This window comes from Rattus rattus, chromosome 15 (assembly GCF_011064425.1).
Source record: "Rattus rattus isolate New Zealand chromosome 15, Rrattus_CSIRO_v1, whole genome shotgun sequence".
In the NCBI taxonomy this organism is placed as follows: domain Eukaryota; kingdom Metazoa; phylum Chordata; class Mammalia; order Rodentia; family Muridae; genus Rattus; species Rattus rattus.
Window position 1 is genome coordinate 20,242,870 of NC_046168.1, and position 18,140 is coordinate 20,261,009.

The 18,140-nt window shown below is 41.5% G+C and overlaps 1 protein-coding gene across 1 annotated transcript in view; it reads right to left on the minus strand.

Moving 5' to 3' along the window:
* Dtna (dystrobrevin alpha) overlaps nt 1–18,140 on the minus strand; it is a 358,388-nt gene that overhangs the window by 87,719 nt on the left and 252,529 nt on the right. The window contains exon 5 of the mRNA XM_032886201.1: nt 2,062–2,275. Coding sequence (XP_032742092.1) covers nt 2,062–2,275 — 214 coding nt within the window. The remainder of the gene's footprint in view (nt 1–2,061; nt 2,276–18,140) is intronic.

Sequence of the window (18,140 nt, forward strand, 5' to 3'; positions counted from 1 at the left end):
ATGGTTTTGCTCTTTAAAAGAACCAACAGGGAGCTTCTGACCCTGTCAGTTGAATGCCATGTGTTTCCTAAGACAATCCCTTCATTATTACTAATCTGTCCTGTTTCTATATTTAAAGAATTGGGTACAAACTATGCTTTAACTCTGCCCCTATGCACTTCCAGAAATAATTGAGAACTTAGGAGGAAATGCTGTTTTCACTCTGCATTTATGTGTGTGCACCATGTGCAGGCCTGGTACCCACGGAGTGTGTTGGATCCCTTAGAACTAGACTTAGAGATGGTGGTGAGCCACCAGGTCCTTGCTGGGAACTGAACCTGGGTCCTCTGGAAAAGCAGCAAGTTCTCTTAACCACTAAGATATGTCTCCCATCCCATGTTTGTTTTAATATTTTCTATCAATTACATTGGGTTGTGATTTAGAACCTAAGTCCCTCCCCTAAGTCATATACTAAAGGTTGGTTGCCAACTTATGGCTCTTTTAGGAGATGATGGAATCTTTAAAACTACAATGAGTGGAAGGAATTTACGTTACTGAGTGTAAGCTGTCAAAAGGGAGGACAGGACTCTGGTGCCCTCTCCCTGCTCCATGAGGGCATCCTGGGTGAACAGATCTTTTGATACACTGCTTTCCCACAGGCTACAAGGTACAAGGTGCTACAAGTTACTTACGTAAGGTATCTGGCTTAGTAATAGGATGCTAGCCACTCAGCCCTTAGTGACAAGTCTGGACACTGTTGTGTTCTTGTTAAGGGGCCCGGGTGGGGACTCTGTTACAGAAATTCCTCGACTCAGTTCTGTTCTATCACCTGCCATGTGAAACCACAGTCCCCCTCACTGTCTCGTCCCAATTTCTACAGTGGTCCGACCTGAGCACATAGTTTGGTCCTAAAATGTGCATAAGGCAAGAAACTTATCTATTTGGGCAGCTGAGTCTAAAAGCATTTGTTTTCAACTTGCAAATTTCTCACAGTCTTCTCACCACAGAGACAATAATATATACTGGTCAAACTGAGCAGGGACAATTCCATGACAAAGTGGACAGCAAAGTGACAGCTGGTGACTTCAGTGGGTAGGGCAATGCCATGAGCATGGCTGCAGCAGCTCCCTTGCTGTGGTACATGTTTCTTTTTTTTTTAACTCAGACGAGGGGAATAAGCAAAGTCTTCGGAATTAAAATATGATCGTGTAAAGGTCAGCATTGCAATTCCCCCTTTAATATTCAAAACACCATAAAGCCCAGATTGGAGATGTCATGTCCACACCAGGGGCTGAGGTAACAGCCTTTGACATCGCAGGCTGCTCATGTAATGCCTGGAATTTTCACCGGTTATGTGGCTGTCATGTACACCACAGAAAAAGCCTTAGCAGAACACCCAAGTCCCCGTTCCTCTGCTGACATGCCATAAAGGAGTGGATAAGCGACAACCTCTTTGTGCCTCAGGCCCTTCATCTGTGAAATGAGATTTGTGTGAACACTCTTTAAGATGTCAGCCAGCTCCAAGGTTCTCTGATTCTGAGTGGGGAATTATGGGATAATGAGGCTGCATTTCAGCTGTGGTACCTGACAGGGGCATACTGTTTCGCTGCGGCACACGGCTGACCAGTCCATGTGAGGCCAGTCATCATTAATTTTCTAGGCTAGCCAAGAAACTCTTCGATTGCTTTTCTGTCAGCTAGGGTGCTCTTATGACACCCCAGAAACCACAATCGGGTTAAACTGCAAAGAGTCCGCTAAAACCCATTCTCCTTCTCCATGCTTTATCAAATTACTCTGTGTGTGAGCATGAGAACGCATCATGGAGCATCCATCCATCCATGCGTTAGCATGGGATGATACGGTAAATCAAGCTTTTCTCATAAGACACAACTGTCCGCCCCCACCTGGGTATTAGTGGACTCCTAGTTGTCTCAGTAGCCTTTAAAGTTTCTTTTATGAACATAACATCTGATAAAGAAAAAAAAAATAAGTCCAAGAAATTGTTCAAGAAAATTAAGAAAAGTATAAAAGAAAACAGAACCCAGTCACAGAGAGAGTAATGGACAGTCACAGGGGGCTCACGGGTCAAAGGCTGCGAGCAGGAAGTTCAGCAGGAGGCTGATGGACTGCTCCACGTGGATTTGATGAGTGCTTGGCATCCTCTTGTTGAGCTGGTAAAACATAGTGGAGAGCACGGCTTCCAGGCGGGCCACGTTGAGCTCTATGTTTGGGTCCAGGTTGTTCAAAGCGTTTTCCCGCAGCGCTTCGATGACGTTCCAAATGTCCACCAGGTGCACTACGATAGAAGCAGAGGGAACACATGAGCCCAGAGCACAGGGAAGGGCAGTGCTCCTGTTCACTACCCGGGTCATTTATGCTCTGCACGTGTGCCCAGTTGCCGTGGGGATGGACATGAGCAGAGAAGTCTGTCTCCGGGACTTCAAGACCAGACTTAGCTAATGACTTATCGAATACCAACTTTATGGGTTGCCTTCCCGTTGATGTGGCAAAATCCCTCACAGAAGCCACTTCAGAAAGAAATGGTTTCGGGATGCAGCCTGTGTGGGGAAGTCACGTGACTGGTTACATTGCCAGAAAGCAGTGACTGTTTGAAATGAAAGGAAGATAGAACCTAAGTTCTAAATGCTCCAAGGAGGTCAGAATCCATTTTGAGTATTTAAAGTGAATTCATTTGCATACATATATAGGTATACACATGTATATAAATATATATGTATATATGGAGGTTGATAAGAGGCAGGAAGCAAGAAAGCCCAGAAGGACAAGGCCATACCACTGAGGAACCAGGTCACAGATTACTGAACAACCTGGCCAAAAATTATAATCAAGGCTACTTTCTCCTGAAATACTCAGGAAGTCCCTTTCTGTTTGCCCTGAAGCATTACTCTGATGCCCCAGTGGCAATCAACACTGACAGCGTTCTTGTGCACCCTGTAACTCATTTCTATGCAACCAGGAACTCTGATTTTCTAGCTTCCTATTACGACTTTATTGAATTATAAATAACTAGAATTCTATTTGTTCATCTTCTACTTAGCAAACTATGTTAATGGTCATACATTGATAACTCACTCCTTTTTACTGCTGAGTAATATCCTATGTGGAAATATTAGTTTGTTGGTGGGCATTTGAGTTGATCCAGATTGTGGCTGAAACAAAGTTATGAGGAATGGCGTGCAGGATTGTTATGTGCTTCCAATTTTTTGTTAAATATTTATAAGTAAAAAGGCTGGCCTGGCCAGAGGTCAATGTTAAGTTTTATGAGTAGTGTAGTAGGTGGGGGCTCATAGCCAGTGTCCTTTCCACATTATTTTATACCCTATTCTTGTTAAAAGAGTTATTTGCTTTTATTTCATACTTACGTGTGTTTTTGTCTATGTCTATGTGTCTACCTAACGCATGTAATTCTCATGATGGCCAGAAGCGAGCGTTGTATTCCCAAACACCTAAGGTCTAGATAGTTGTGAGCTGCCATGTGGGATTTGGAAACCCAACCCTGACCTTCTAAAAGATCTGCAAGAGCTTCTAACTTCCGAGTCATCTCTCCAGCCCTGCTTTTATCTGTCTTAATTAACATTACAAGGCACTCCCGGAAAAGTGTCACTTATCAATGAAAGCTATGTTCATTTTTATTCCTGACTGTATCACGGTCCCTGTCATTATGTATGTACTCTGTGAGTTTGTTCCTCAGGGTGTAACTGCAAGCTGTTATGAGAATGGGAATTAGATTGGGCCGACTTCCTTTTCAAACTGTAATATAACATGTCAATTGTCTGCCGTGTAAATTTCTTTCATAATTCTCTATTAATTTGAAATCTAAACATGGCTTGCAAAGGCCTTTGTTTAAATTTGTCCTCTGCTTATTTCTCGTCCATATCTCATCACACCTCAGCATCAGGACCATGTCTCCAAGGATGTCTTTCTGGCTTCTCCATCTCCAAGTTTTGTGCCTCCTTCGAACTTGGCTGTCTGTTTCTGTAGTGGATGGACCACAGGAAGTCTGTGTGTGCTGTGATGACGGTTCACCCCTCTATCACCCATCACAGCTCCATCATATCGTAGGATTATAATCACATGTGGTGACTAAGTAAGAAAATGCCAGTGTAACTCAACAAGAGTCAGGGGTTTCGAAGGGCATGTGTGAACCCAAGAGACAATATGGCACAGCTGTGAAGAATCACTGTGATGGCGTCAACCCCCACTACTTCAGTATGGTCATACTCATAGTGTTTTAATAGCTTCACTTGATTATAACGTAGATTAAGACAGTCAATCCCTGAACAACACTTGTCCAAGAAAACAATAACTTATAGTTATGGGCAAATAAAAGATCTAGATGTCATATTGAAGTCATTTAAAAGAAATGTGTTTAGTATGCATGTTTCCTTATACCTAAGGCCTGGTGCATTGACAAGCCAAGCATTGGGTCTAGCCAATTGCGAGGGTAGATAATTTCCATGTTATTTTATGCCTTATTCTTGTTAAAAGAGTTGTTTGCTTTTATTTCATACCATTTACATAAAACCAGGTTTAAAATTATTAATAAGGCACTGTAAAGCTCAAAGTTGCACAGCAAAAACAATGCGATTCCTGCTTCATGGAACCAATAATCTGGTGAGGACACAAGTGTCACTCAGTCACATGAGTAGCCTATGGTCAGACCCAGCGTGCCAGGCACAGAATGAGATCGTGACAGAGCTGTGGAGCCAGGAGGACAAGGTTGAAACGGGGATGCATCATAGCTATGAGCAGGATTTTCGTGCCAAGACACGGACTGTGAGTAGAGCTACACGATTAGGTCGAGTTTAAAAATATCATTTCCAATCCCAGGGAAGAAAGAAATGGGGACAGAGAGTCAAGAAGCTAGAATAGCTAAAGGTTATTGGTGGAGACCAAGTAAATAACACAGGGCATGATGGTGTGTGGAAATACCTGTCACTGGCCTGGCGCTCACTGTGTAGACCAGGTTGGACCCAAACTCAAATGCCAACCCATTTGAAGGACTGCCAGGATTGAAGGCTCATGCCACTCTGCCAGGCCTAATCCAGTCCATTTTAGTGTGTTTGTGTGTCTCTGGCAGCGTGATTACACATGTCTTCTTAGTTTTTGCCATATCACAATGCTTCTGCAGTTTTCTGGTTTATTTCTGGTTTATGGGTGTTTTGGTTACATGTATGTCTGTGTATCATATGTGTGCCTGGCATCCACAGAGGCCATAAGAGGGCATGGATCCTCTGGGACTGGAAATATAGTCAGTTGTGAGCATTCATGTGTGTGCCGGGCATTGAACCTGGATCCTCTGGAGGAACAGCCTGGGCTGTGAACCACTGAGCCGTCTCTTCAGCCTCATGTTAATTATTGAAAAAAAGTCCTATCATTCTCTTTCCCATTTAAGTAGGCACACTGAAAATTTTTAAGTTGGGATTCAGTGGGAAGTCAGCAGGAAGTCTCTTTCAGCCCCAGCAGTTGTAGTGTACCCATGGGTACTACTCTACTGGCATGATCTCAGTTCCAGGAAATGATTTAGGAGGTGCAATCTTGGCAATCGACCACTAGATGGCACTGTGCACATTTTATGAACTGTCTGGTAGCCATTAAGGGCTCTGGAGAGCACCTGCTACTTGGCGAAAGGGAGAGGAAGTTGGGTTTCCTCATCTATGCAACTGCATACATTTTATATGGCTGTACTTGTTACGGCTGCATTCGGAGTAACAAACCTCCCGACATTAACCATATTCGGAATGAACAGAAACATTCTCAAGGCACTCCTCCTTCATATATTCCTAAGGGTGTGAGTATTGATTTTACTGCTGAGTGACTAATACCCAAGAGTTTGTCTTTAAAAAAATAAGCGAACATAAAGGACACAGCTTCACTACTTTCTACACATCCAAGGACTACAGGTAGAAACTTCCAGGAGGGAAGGAAGGAAATAGTAGAATTTGTTGCTATGGAGATGTTTATAATCTGTTTGCTGATATCACTCATCTTTTAAGTAGGAGATGGAGTCTAAGTCCACAATTGGGCTTACATAAACTTGAGTATCTGTGGTAAACTACTAATGACATACTAAAAAGGAGGAGGGAGGGAGGGAAGGGAGGAAGGGAGGAAGGAAGGAGGGAAGGAAGGAAGGAGGGGGGGAGGGAGGGAGGGAGGGAGGGAGAAAGGAAGGAAGAGCTACCAGTGTTACAATAGCCATACATCCTCTGATCTAAAGCCACTCTGGGATGGGCTAGGGATGCTGTGTTTCTGAGAGGCCCTGGATTTGCTGCTTCAGGTGAGGTATTGAACTATCATAGCAGCATCAGTAAGGAACCGTTTAAATAACCTTATAATTTATAACGTGTGTAAGCCCATTACTCCCAGATAGAGATACTTAATGTCATAAACATCAGAGGGAGAAGGTATAGTAATGAGAAGACTATAAAAATCAGCCTCAGGGTTTAGTGCATGTCATGGTGTGGCTCCAGACCAGCCTTTCATGGGCTACGCAGAGGCTAGGACCTTATCGCCATCGCCACGTTTCTTATCCTTTTTCTAAAGCACTTGCGTATCGCTGTGGAACTTCCAGTCTAGGATGTAACAGAGCGGGGGAATGTTTGCTGAAGCTCTCCAGACAACTCTCATGACCACAGAACTACGGATGCTTTAAGATTCTCAAAGGGCTTGTAGCTGGAGACGTAGAAGCCAACGATTATAGACTACCACAGTTTCCACCATTTTGACATAGCGGATCTCAACTCTGGCTGCACACTGGGCTCACCTACCAGGCTGTAAAATAGCTCCCTGGTGATGTTCCTGCTGTAAGTCACACCTAAATCCCCACTCGATACTCAGAGAGCCAGACCCTATCTCATAACATCTCCAGGTAAATACACTCACGTGGGAGCATGCGAAGCACTTCCTGATGTCTGTCTTCCTCAGTCCTTTGGCATGAAGACAGACTAGTATGTCTTAACGGGCCAACTATGTTGCAAGAATCCGATTGTTTCAAACTCAGGCAATTCAGGAATGATTTATTTAATTACATGTATATTATTTTAGAGAGATTTTATCCATAAGCAGGACATTCATTGCATCGTGATTTTTTTTTAAATTAGGAAAACAGAAAATTGCAGTTAGATTGAGATTATATATAACTTGTCAATGCACGTAGCATGTATATGCACATGAGTACCCACCTATAAGCATGCCCTTTCAAGGCTTAGCCCTGCCCTTCATGCTTAAAGGGGTGGTGTCTGGCCTCTGAGGTTGTATTGACCACCCATGTATGGTGATAGGCGCAGACAGAGTTCTGTTGATAAATCACCCAATCAACTTCCATAACATCAGGGATGCATTGTACATTGTTTCCCCCTCAAAATCCAACTTTCCCCTCTCCAGATGTTAATTTCCCAATCTTCTGTGCAACCTACAATCCATGTGGATTTTCCAAGGAGACCACGATCTTCAGAGTGGAAGAATCATGGCAAGGTAATCATCTTGATCACTTTGTCTGCTGGATTTGGACCACTAAGAAGGGTCCTTTGGTGCTGTGCATTGTTTGGTTTGTGTTTGTTTTGAGACAGATTGCATGTATCTCAGGCTGACATCTGACTTTCTGCATAAGTAGCCGAGAGATTGAATCTCTTCTGATCCTTCTGTCTCTAAAATTCTGGAATCACAGGAGTGTGTCACCCGGGCTTGTATCTATGGGACAGAGGGTCAAGCCCAGGGCTTTACGCATGTGAATCAAACACTTTAAAAACTGAGTCACACTCCAGTCCTCACACTGCATATTCTTAACCTATGTTTGTCAGTTTGTACAAAAGCTAACTACAACCATTCTTGAAGCTGAAATGTTCCCCACAGATTTATGTGATGTGATTTTGAAGGCCTTTAGGAGGTGGGGCTTGTCTGGCTGAAGTGGGTGAGGAATGATTCACTTTTGTGGCCAGAGCCACCTGTCCCTGACTTCATTATCACAGCAGGCTGCAACCTCCTGAAATTGGGAGCTGAAACCATCCTTGCCTGCCTTAGTTTGTTTCTGTCAGGTACATGTCCTTCCCATTTCTCACTGTCACGGCAGTGAGAAAAGTAACCACAACAGGAAGTTCTCACGTCCTTGTGCACGCACGTGTGTATGCACACTGCATTGACTTTTCCTCATGGCAATTCTCAAATGCAAATTTTCATTCAATATTCAAAGGGACAAGGAGGCATGGCACACAAATGGCTTCAAGAAGTTTTATAGGCCTCAAAGAGATGGGGTGTGAGGTGGTCATAAGAGCTCATCCCTAGTCATGTGAGTGTGTCAGAAACCAATGAAGGCTCCTCCTGGCAGACCTCAGCTCAGGCCACAATCTGACCTCTTTCTTAGCCTTCCAGCTCAGAGATTCAAAACTTCCTTCTTTCAGGCCTTGCTTACTTTAGGCTGTATGCTTATTTTTGAGAGAAAACAGAGACATACTAGAATTTACTCTCATTCTCCTTCCTGTTCAAATTCCCTCAACTTTTCTCCTCCAGTTACAAAGATATTCACCTCATATTGTAAGCATTCTTCTATGACTTCATTTTGGTTTTGTTTTTAACAGGTGAAAATGTGTTATAAAATATGACAGTCGTCACAGTGATCCCTGGTTAAGTTCAACTTCAGGTCTAGGTCGATTAGATGGAGCAGTAGGCAAAGACACTTGCTGCTATGACCGATTACCCAAGCTCCATTCTGAAGCCACATGGTGGGAGGAAAGAAAGAAAGAACTCTGTGAAGTTGTCCTTTGACTTCCACAAGGATGGGGATCATGTGCAGCACCTCCCTAATACATAAACAAACACGCACACACAAGCAAATTTATAAGACATTTCTCTTGAGATTTAAAGGTTCAATCATTCATAAGAAGACAGGATATTTTAATGCATCCTCACTAACTGTGTATCTATTACACATTGGAGCATATGGAGAAAGACTACCATATGTTCATATTTACAGACTTGGAAAAAGAAATGAGAGTCCATAATAGTTTGAAAAGAAATAAAATCCAATGGGTCCGTTGTAGGGATCTGGACAGCACTGTGGTTGATGTTAACTGTGATTGGCATGAAATCTTAACCTCAGTGGTGGTGACACCCACGGGAGATAACGGTCAGGCTCAAGTGGAGGTTAACACACCCCTGAGCTATGGTAAATCCATCACCAGGGTGAAAAAACTTAAACTACCACAGTAGCTCTAACTACAGGGGTGCCATCACTGGCTGGATACTGGGGACTACTTGGAGGAGAAGGAAAACCTCACATTGCTTCTTAAAAGCATATTGGGAAGTCACAACTGGAATGAGGGGGTTATGCCCCATGACGAGGGATAGCCAGTTGAAGTCACAGCTGGAGATGAGGTGGTAATGAGCATAGAGCATGGAAGGACGATGGTGCCTCAGATCCTGTCCTGTTGTGACCCAACTAGAAGTTTATTGATCTGGAAATTAAAGTAAAGCAAGGTCTGTAACTAACAAATATCTCACATTCCTCATTATCACAAACAAATGGCTTCATTTAAAAATTTGTGCATATTTCTTGGCACTTTTCATCAAGAAGTTGCGTTCTATACATTTTTAAAGCTGTTTTCCTTTTCTGCCTGTCATGCCAACTCTCGCATATCCACACCTGCAGGGACTGAATTGGTGGTGCGAACCAGGGCTGTTCTTCACAGAGGTGGTAGATTTCAAACCATGCTGTCTCCCTCCACAGGCTTTGGTGTGTCCAGGGGATCTCTAGACTCAAGCATCACTACAGGTGATTGTGATACACAACGTAGGTCGAGAACTCTGGGATAGAGCATGACTTAAAAGACGGAGTTGGAGATGAACAAACAGGAAACTGATGCTCATTTGGGCCAGAGGAATTTATGTTTAAAAGTGTCCTTAAAATCTTAAAAACACTGCAATCAAGAAAGCCATGTGCAAAGTAGTCAGGTATTGAGACTTTTCTCAAATAATTTATTTCTCTACCTGACGAAAGCCCCTTCCCAAACTAATGTTCAAACACCTAGCGGGAAGAAAGAACTTGTTCAATGGATTTGATTCTTTTGATGAATGGTCTTGAGGCAAGTCCTTAAAAGATGCGAATTCAAACAACCCCTGAAAAGTTTACTAGTTTTGTTTTGTTTTACGCTTTCCAATCTCCACGCCTTCTGTGTTTCTAAAGCACAATTTTTATCACTAAGGCAGGTTTTTTTCTCCCCTAAGAGTCCTCAGAGAGAAACATCACTTCTCACAGAGATAACATCTCAGCTTCATTTTAATTTCCTGGTTAAGGTGTTGTAATAAAGCTTCATGAAAGAGGTCTACAACACGTTTTCATGTAAAATCAAATTGAGCATCCTGCCAATCCCCAAAGGCCCTGCCAGGACATACTCTGCCTATCAGGAAAAAAATATCCAGTGCTTCTTAAATTATGTTTAGAGACTGACATCATTATTCAAAATGAGATAATAATTATTGGCTCGGTAACCACCACACTATAAATTAAATTTAACTAAATTCAATCCAATCAAGCACTTATTATGCTTGTTATTTCCAAAGTGTTGTACCAGGAGTTGTAAAGATAATAAGAGGATGTGCATGGAAAAAGAACAATATCTAACTTCTCCTTGGCCTGTTTAACTCGTGCAGAACATGTTTAATGACTTTAGAAGCAAGAGGCCCTAACACATTATCGACTCTGTGGCCAGAATCTTTGGGTAGGGCTTTTAGCCATCATTGCTGAATTCTTCTGTGTAGCGTTACCACTCTGTCTGCTATATCCCCAGTTTGGGCTTTTACTGCCCTTTTGGAAGCAAACCTCCCATATACATCTAATTTTTTTCCCTTTCTATTCATCCCAAGAAAGTGTGTGAGCTCAGTTATGGCCAGGCCATTTTCTGCTGTCCATTGAATAGTGCCCAAAAGGGTGACAATGAGAACCAGTGTTGACACACTTACTGATTGTTAGTCACCTTACTATTCTTCGGCTTCTTCAAAGTCTCCTATCTTCTAGGTGCATCAGACTATCTATTCTAACAATGCCAGACTATCCTTCGATGTTTTTATATATGCTTGTACTGAGTCTGTTCCTTCCATAAGTTGTAGTTTTTGATCTGTGATCCTTGAAGGTAGTACACATGCCATACCTCACAGTGTGAGGTATTCTACTTTCAGACAATTATGTCTTCTCTCTTTTTTAGTTCCCAGTAACCTTCACACATCTATCAGACCATCATTAATATACAAATTTTTTTCTTTGTCTCTTCAATCTGTCTATGATTGGAGTTTGGATTTATATGAACCAAATGTTCTGTGCATGGTCACATGTATTTTGGAAAAAGGAATATCTATGGATTTCATCAGATTATCCAAAAGATATCTGAGAAATAATTTTGTGGATCAGAGAACCAAATAATAAGTACCTCGATGACACTATGTCTTGCTTATGTTCATAATCTTTACAATACCCTGCTCAAACAAGATGCTCAGTGATGCTTGGTGAATTGAGCAGATCAGAGCACCTCTGTATAGAAAATCAGATACCAAGAAAGATTCATGGAAACTTTTAATTTAGCTTGGTATTCTATAGTTCCTTATTATTTTTGTTGAATGTAGTTTTCTAGTTTACTTCCTATTCCCTATAGTCTATGGCTCAAGATAGCCAGAGCCTTAAATGCTAGAGGGTACATTCAGAAAGAAAGAGCAGCCTCAGCTCTGGCACTGTGTTATCCCTTTACAGCCTTGGTCTTTCTGATTTGGTATGAAGTGCTTATCTAGCTAACATGGACACTAGACAGAATGCAGGGGACACTGGGAATCACAAGTGAATGGCATCTGGAAATTGAAGTCTTAGTTTTCCTGCAGTAAAACTATATCCATTAAATATATCATTGTCTGTGCAGTGAGAGCAAATAATAAAACAAGTAGCATTTCATGTATCTATTCAGAAAGTAGCTATGGTCTAACTTCCTGGTGCATACGTATTGTAATGGAGCTGGCACTGTACTGAAGAGGCCTCTAGATGGTTAATCAGAAGCATAGAGATTCATAGGTAACTTGGTGAGGTCATTGATATAGCCACATAATATACAGACTGTGAAATGTATCTTTCATTAGAAAAAAAATCTTTAAAAGATATGAGATAAAGGATGTAGCTTAGTCTTAGAGTACTTGTCTCCTATATGTAAGGACTGGGTTTGATCCCTAGCATTGAAAAAGTCATGGAATAATTACACCAATTAGAATTGCTGTAATTAATTAAAGTATTGTAGAGGTAAAACTGCTAAAAAGAGTATATTTTAAGTGTTTTCACCAGAAATACACCTTAGGTCAGTGGGATGGTTAATTTGACTGGATTAAAAAATACCTAGGGTATTAATAGGATACAAGTTTGGGTGTATATTTGAGGAGTTTTCCAGCAAGGATCAACCTACCCAGAAGACACACCTAGAGTGTCAGGAGACTGAATGAAAATATAAAACAAGAATGCCTTAGGTGAGTACCAGAATTGCTGTTTCTGTACCTCCTGTTTTGCTGAGACGTGGGCAAGCAATCTTAGGCGTCTACCACCATGGAACTTCTTGCCATCATATGCTCTCCATCTTGATGACTGTGTACCCTCAAACCATGAGCCAAAGCAAATGCTTCTCTTAAGTTGTGTTTTGTCAAGATAATAGGTGACAGCATTAAAAAGATAATTACTAGAGAAGATGAAGAAGTGTATATGTTAATTGACCTTTGATAACCCACAAGGCACATAGGTAGAGTATAATGTGCTCCTCAGGTACACGTTACTTGTCAATCACAATAGAATTAAAAATGAAAAACGGTAATGGGAAATAATGAAGGGCAGAGAAAGTCAGACAGGTGCCAGAGGGTGTTTCAGAGTTAGCTGTTGATGGTTCTCTTCCTGGGTGACATTGACATTTGAGGCATCTGGAGCAATGGCTCCTGCAGAGGACCTGAGTGCCATTCTTAGCCCTTACACCAGTAGGTTCACAACCTCCTGTAATTCCACCTCTGGAATGTTCTGATGCCTTTGGCCTCCTCAGGCACTGCATTCAGGTGCACATGTCAGGACGGATAGGGTTAATATTCAGTTTATCAGTGAAGTTTTAGAGTAGTTCGAGGCTCACAGAACCCGGATCTGTGCTAGGTAAAGCAGATCATTAGCTTGAGGCTATCTTCTTCCTAAATGCTTATACTCTGGAAGATGCCCATGGAGGCTAAAGCCCTAGGCTTATCCCACACTGCAGTTTTCATCGACACTGTCAGTCATAAAAGCAGGTGGTAATTCTAAGAACTGGTACTATGAATGTCAGACACTTTAAGTGTTCCTGAAGATGCAACAGTGGTGTCTGGGGGAAGCTTGACCTTAAGGAGGAAGGAAACAAACAGCTTCCTTTGAACATTCCATGTTTTCAGCTTGCCCGCTCTGGTAACCATTTTGAAACCCGTCAAGTAAATCGTGTAGAACATGCCAAGTTGAAATTTTGGCAAAGGCCTGGAAATACAATTAAAAAAGAACATGTAAAAGTTTAGAAGTAAATTCAGGCCAAAGAGAATGCTGGGTAAGTTTTCCAATATGTCATCTATAACAGGTTTCTTATGGTTGCCTGCAAGTTTCTTAAGGTAAACCTTTAAATCTGAATCACCCTCATGTCTTTCAAGGTACCAACCAAGATATCCTGTACACAGCATCGCTTAGTAGACAAGTGATAAAACCACCTGCAGGTGAGTGTGGATTCAGTGCACAGAGGGCACAAGCAGTGAGAAGTCACAGATCTTTCTGTTCTTAGCTGTTTGCAATAGATTACTTATTCCTATCCTAAATAACGTTCTCCGCTAGACACTGTAATGGGAGGTGTTATTTTCTTCTGTTTTATTATTGCTCTATGAACAGAACACTAGGTTTAGTCATGGTAGTCCGCTGAACATGTTTCCGGAATGAGTTTCATGATAGCTTAAGGTGTTTCTTCTTCCCTGTACAGCCAATACTACTTAAACATGTACGTGATTTCTGGACACTTTAGCTTACATACTAGAGTGGAACATATTTGGTGCTATCACTGAGGACACATGTCTTACACAACATTTCTATTAATGGGAGCTGGTGAGATGGCCCAGCAGGTCAAAGACTTTCCATTAGGACTGACAAGCTGAGTTCAAGCTCTAGGAACCACCAGGAGAAATGAGAGGCTGCCTCCCATTAGTAGTTCTCTGACCTCCACATCTAGGCCTTGGCATTCATGTGTGTGTACATATATGTATGCATGCATGTGCACACAAATGAAAAGATCATTGAATAAGGGAGTTAGAGAAACGTCTTAGTGGTGAAAAGTACTTGCTGTTCTTGTACAGGATGCAGGACTTACATGGTAGCTCCGCTCCAGGAGCTCTGATGACCTTTTCTGGCCTCTACAGGCATCAGTGCATACATGGTGCACATACACATGTGCACAAATACGTGCATAAATAAAAATAAATCTTTAAAAGTAAATTAAATTATTTTGTATTAAAGGTCATTGTGTGTTAATTGGCATGTGCAAAAGTTCTGGCCATGGCTGGTTATGTTTGAGCAACGTTGTGAATGTATTTAATGCAAGTAATGGGTATACTTAAAATGGCTTTAATGGTACATTTTATGTTACATAGTTTCAAACAACTTATAGAAAGCCATGAGATATATTTATGGCTCTGTTAAAGTAATAATGAGGTGGAGATAATTAATACCACACTTCACTGAACCTTTGCCAAACAAAAAATAATGCAATAATTTGCCTGAACACATTAGCTATTACTTTTGAGGCAGTGAAGCAGCTTGTTTTGTGGGTCTGCACACTTTTATGGTTTACTGTATTCATCCATGTGTTCTGTAGTAACAGGTACACATTGAGCTTCAGAACATACTTAGGATTCAGTCAGATCCTGACATTTCTCAAGGCATGGAAAAGGGATCTCACTCTGCTACAGAACCTTCACCCCCCCCCAAAACTCAGAGACCCACAAAGCATGCAACCCATGCTTCCATTCTTGGCTTCACATAACCAACCAAAGTTTCCTTACAAACACGGAGATTAACCTTACATCCTTGACAACCCTGTCACAAGAAAATTAAAGTTGAAAACTTGGGATGGCTTAAGAGGGAAACAGAATTCGAGTTACCAAGTCTTGAGGTAAACCTGGAAGGGATTGACAAATATTTTCTTCAGATTTTATGTGGATTTGAGCATGCAAGTGTATTGTCAGTGGAGGCCAGAAAAGGGTGTTGTATCTCTTGGAGCAGGAGTTAGAAGAGGTTATCCAGCACTCAGTGTTTGTTGATCCTGGTGTCAGATGTTGGGTCCTCTGAAACATAGTATTCTCTCATAAACACAAAGCCACCTCTCAGTTCCAATAAATACTTTGCATTTCTGAAACAAAGTATTAATGGCTACTGAATAGGAGGTCAGTGGTATTTTACTTATTTAAATTAATAGACATGAGGCCAAGAATGCTATTGCATCATTTACTTGATGATAGGATTCTCTCCAATCTCAAAAGGTTCGTTCATCTAAATAAGTATCTGCAAACACTTATATGCCAGGGACTGTTGATACAGCAATAAATAACGTGCACACTGATCTCTGCTCTCGAGAAGCTCATATGCGAGACAGGGAAATTATAATAAAAATAACAACTGGATAAATTATAAAATATAGAGTCTATTAGGATGTGATAAGTATTTTAGGGAGAGAAGAAAGACAAACAATAGGACTGGGGGAGGAGTTAAATTCTCATTTAATTGCTCTGGAGAAAATCTGTTCTAAATATTTATTTGTTTTGTTATCAGTGTGTCATGTGGCCTTTCTTGCTAAGTACCTTTCAACACTTAGGAATTAAGCACGTCTTTTGCTTTATCTTCAAGACAGCAGCAGCATGTCCAACCTTTGAAATCTCTGACTTTCCTGGGAGAATTACCACCCAAGGCCTAAGGTATCTTGAAGGTTATTTCAGACTGCAATCATGGTAATTTAAAGCTAAAAGTAACTGCACTTATGTCCACATTTAACTTGCCACTATGTAAAAATTAAAACTTTATTCTATCTGTGAAAACTCTCTGCTTTCAAATGGTTCATATAGTTAGTATAGGATAAGCTAGATAATCCCTCTATTTTAAGGCCAACTCTACAATTAAATAATATAGAAATGGAAGTAAATTCTTGCTGGGAAAGACTCTAGCTAGTCTGCTCCCCAGAAGACACCATATCCTGAGGCATATCAGAAGATCAGCTGCACTCAGAGCATTTGATACCAAATTCTGAGGCATCCCAGGAGATCTGCTGCACCCATGGCATCTGACACGACAGCTAGAGACATCCCAGGAGATCTACTGTACCTAGGACTCCACAGCTTGAAGGAATCCCAGGAGTTCCTCTGTACACAAGCCATCTGGGCAACTGACACCACAGTCTGAAGACCTCCAAGGAGCTCTGTGACATATAAGGCAACTGACCCAAAAGCCTCGCTGGAGTTCTGTTGCAAACAGAGAAACGGAAACCACAGTTCTTACTCCCGTTCCCTGCTGGAGAACAGCTTCACACAGGACAACAGTTTGACTGCTCCTTTGAAGACCCAACAGTCTGAAGACCTCTCAGGAGATCTACTGTAGCCAGGGCAACAAATCAGCAGCTTCTCTGCCCCTCTGAAAACCCTTCAGTTGGAAGGTCCCACAGGAGGTCTGCTACAGTCAGGGCCACAGGTCTACCAGGAGACCTGTTGCAATCCAGGGACAAACGAGGTAGACTCCAGAGTCACCCAGACCAGTAAACACCAGGAATAGCCAGATGGCAAGAAGCAAGCACAAGACCATAGCAACAGAAGCCAATATACCTGGCCATCATCAGAACCCAGTTCTCCCACCACAGCAAGCCCCGAATCCACCAACCCACCTGAACCAGAAGATTAGAAGAGAGTGACACAACTGTCAAAGACAATTCAAAACATAAAAACTCCTAAGCCAAGACATCCAGGAAATTCAGGCCACAATGAAAAGACCAAATCTAAGAATAATTGGAATAGAGGAAAATAAGGATTCCCAGCTCAAAGGACCTGAAAATGTCTTCAACAGAATCGTGGAAGAAAACTTCCCCAACCTGAACAAAGAGATGGCCATAAAGGTACAAGAAGTTGATAGGACACCAAACAAATGGGACCAGAAAAGAAAATCCTCTTGTCACATAATAATCAAACACTAAACCTACAGAACAAAGAAAGAATATTAAAAGCTGCAAGGGAAAAGGGCCAAGTAGCATACAAAGGTAAACCTATTAGAATTACATCAGACTTCTTAATGGAGACCATGAAAGCCAGAAGAGACTGGTCAGAGGTCATGTAGACTCTAAGAGAACACAAATGCCAGCCTAGGCTACTATACCCAGCAAGACTCTCAATCAAATTAGATGGAGAAGGCAAAATATTCCAGGACAAAACCAAATTCAAATAGTATCTATCTACTAATCCAGTCCTATGGAGGATACTAGAAGGAAACTCCCAACACAAGGAAGGTACTTAAACCAAAGAAAAGACAAGATATTAAGCATCTCACAAAGAAGCCAAAGGAAGAGAACCACAAGCACATAAAGCCACTTAAAAACCCAAATATAACAGCAACCAACACTCATCTATCTTTAGTATCTCTCAATATTAAACTCACCCACAAAAAGACATAAGCTAACAGGCTGGATAGTCAAACATGATCCAGAATTTTGCTGCACACAAGAAACACACCTCAATAACAAAGACAGTCATAATCTCAGAGTAAAAGGATGGAAAAAGGTCTTCTAAGCAAATGATACCAAACAAACTGGAGTTGCCATCCTAATATCCAATAAAATAGACTTTCGACCAAAAGTCATCAAGCGTGATGAGGAAGGATACTTCATATTCATCAAAGGGAAAATCCACCAAAAGAAAGTCTCAATTCTGAACATCTATGCTCCAAATGCAAGAACACCCACATTCATAAAAGAAACTTTACTAAAGCTCAAAGCACACATTGCACCCTATACAATTATAGTGGGAAACTTCAACATTACACTCTCACCAATGGAGAAGTTGTTGAAACAGAAACTAAACAGAGACACAGAGAAACTAATAGAGGTTAT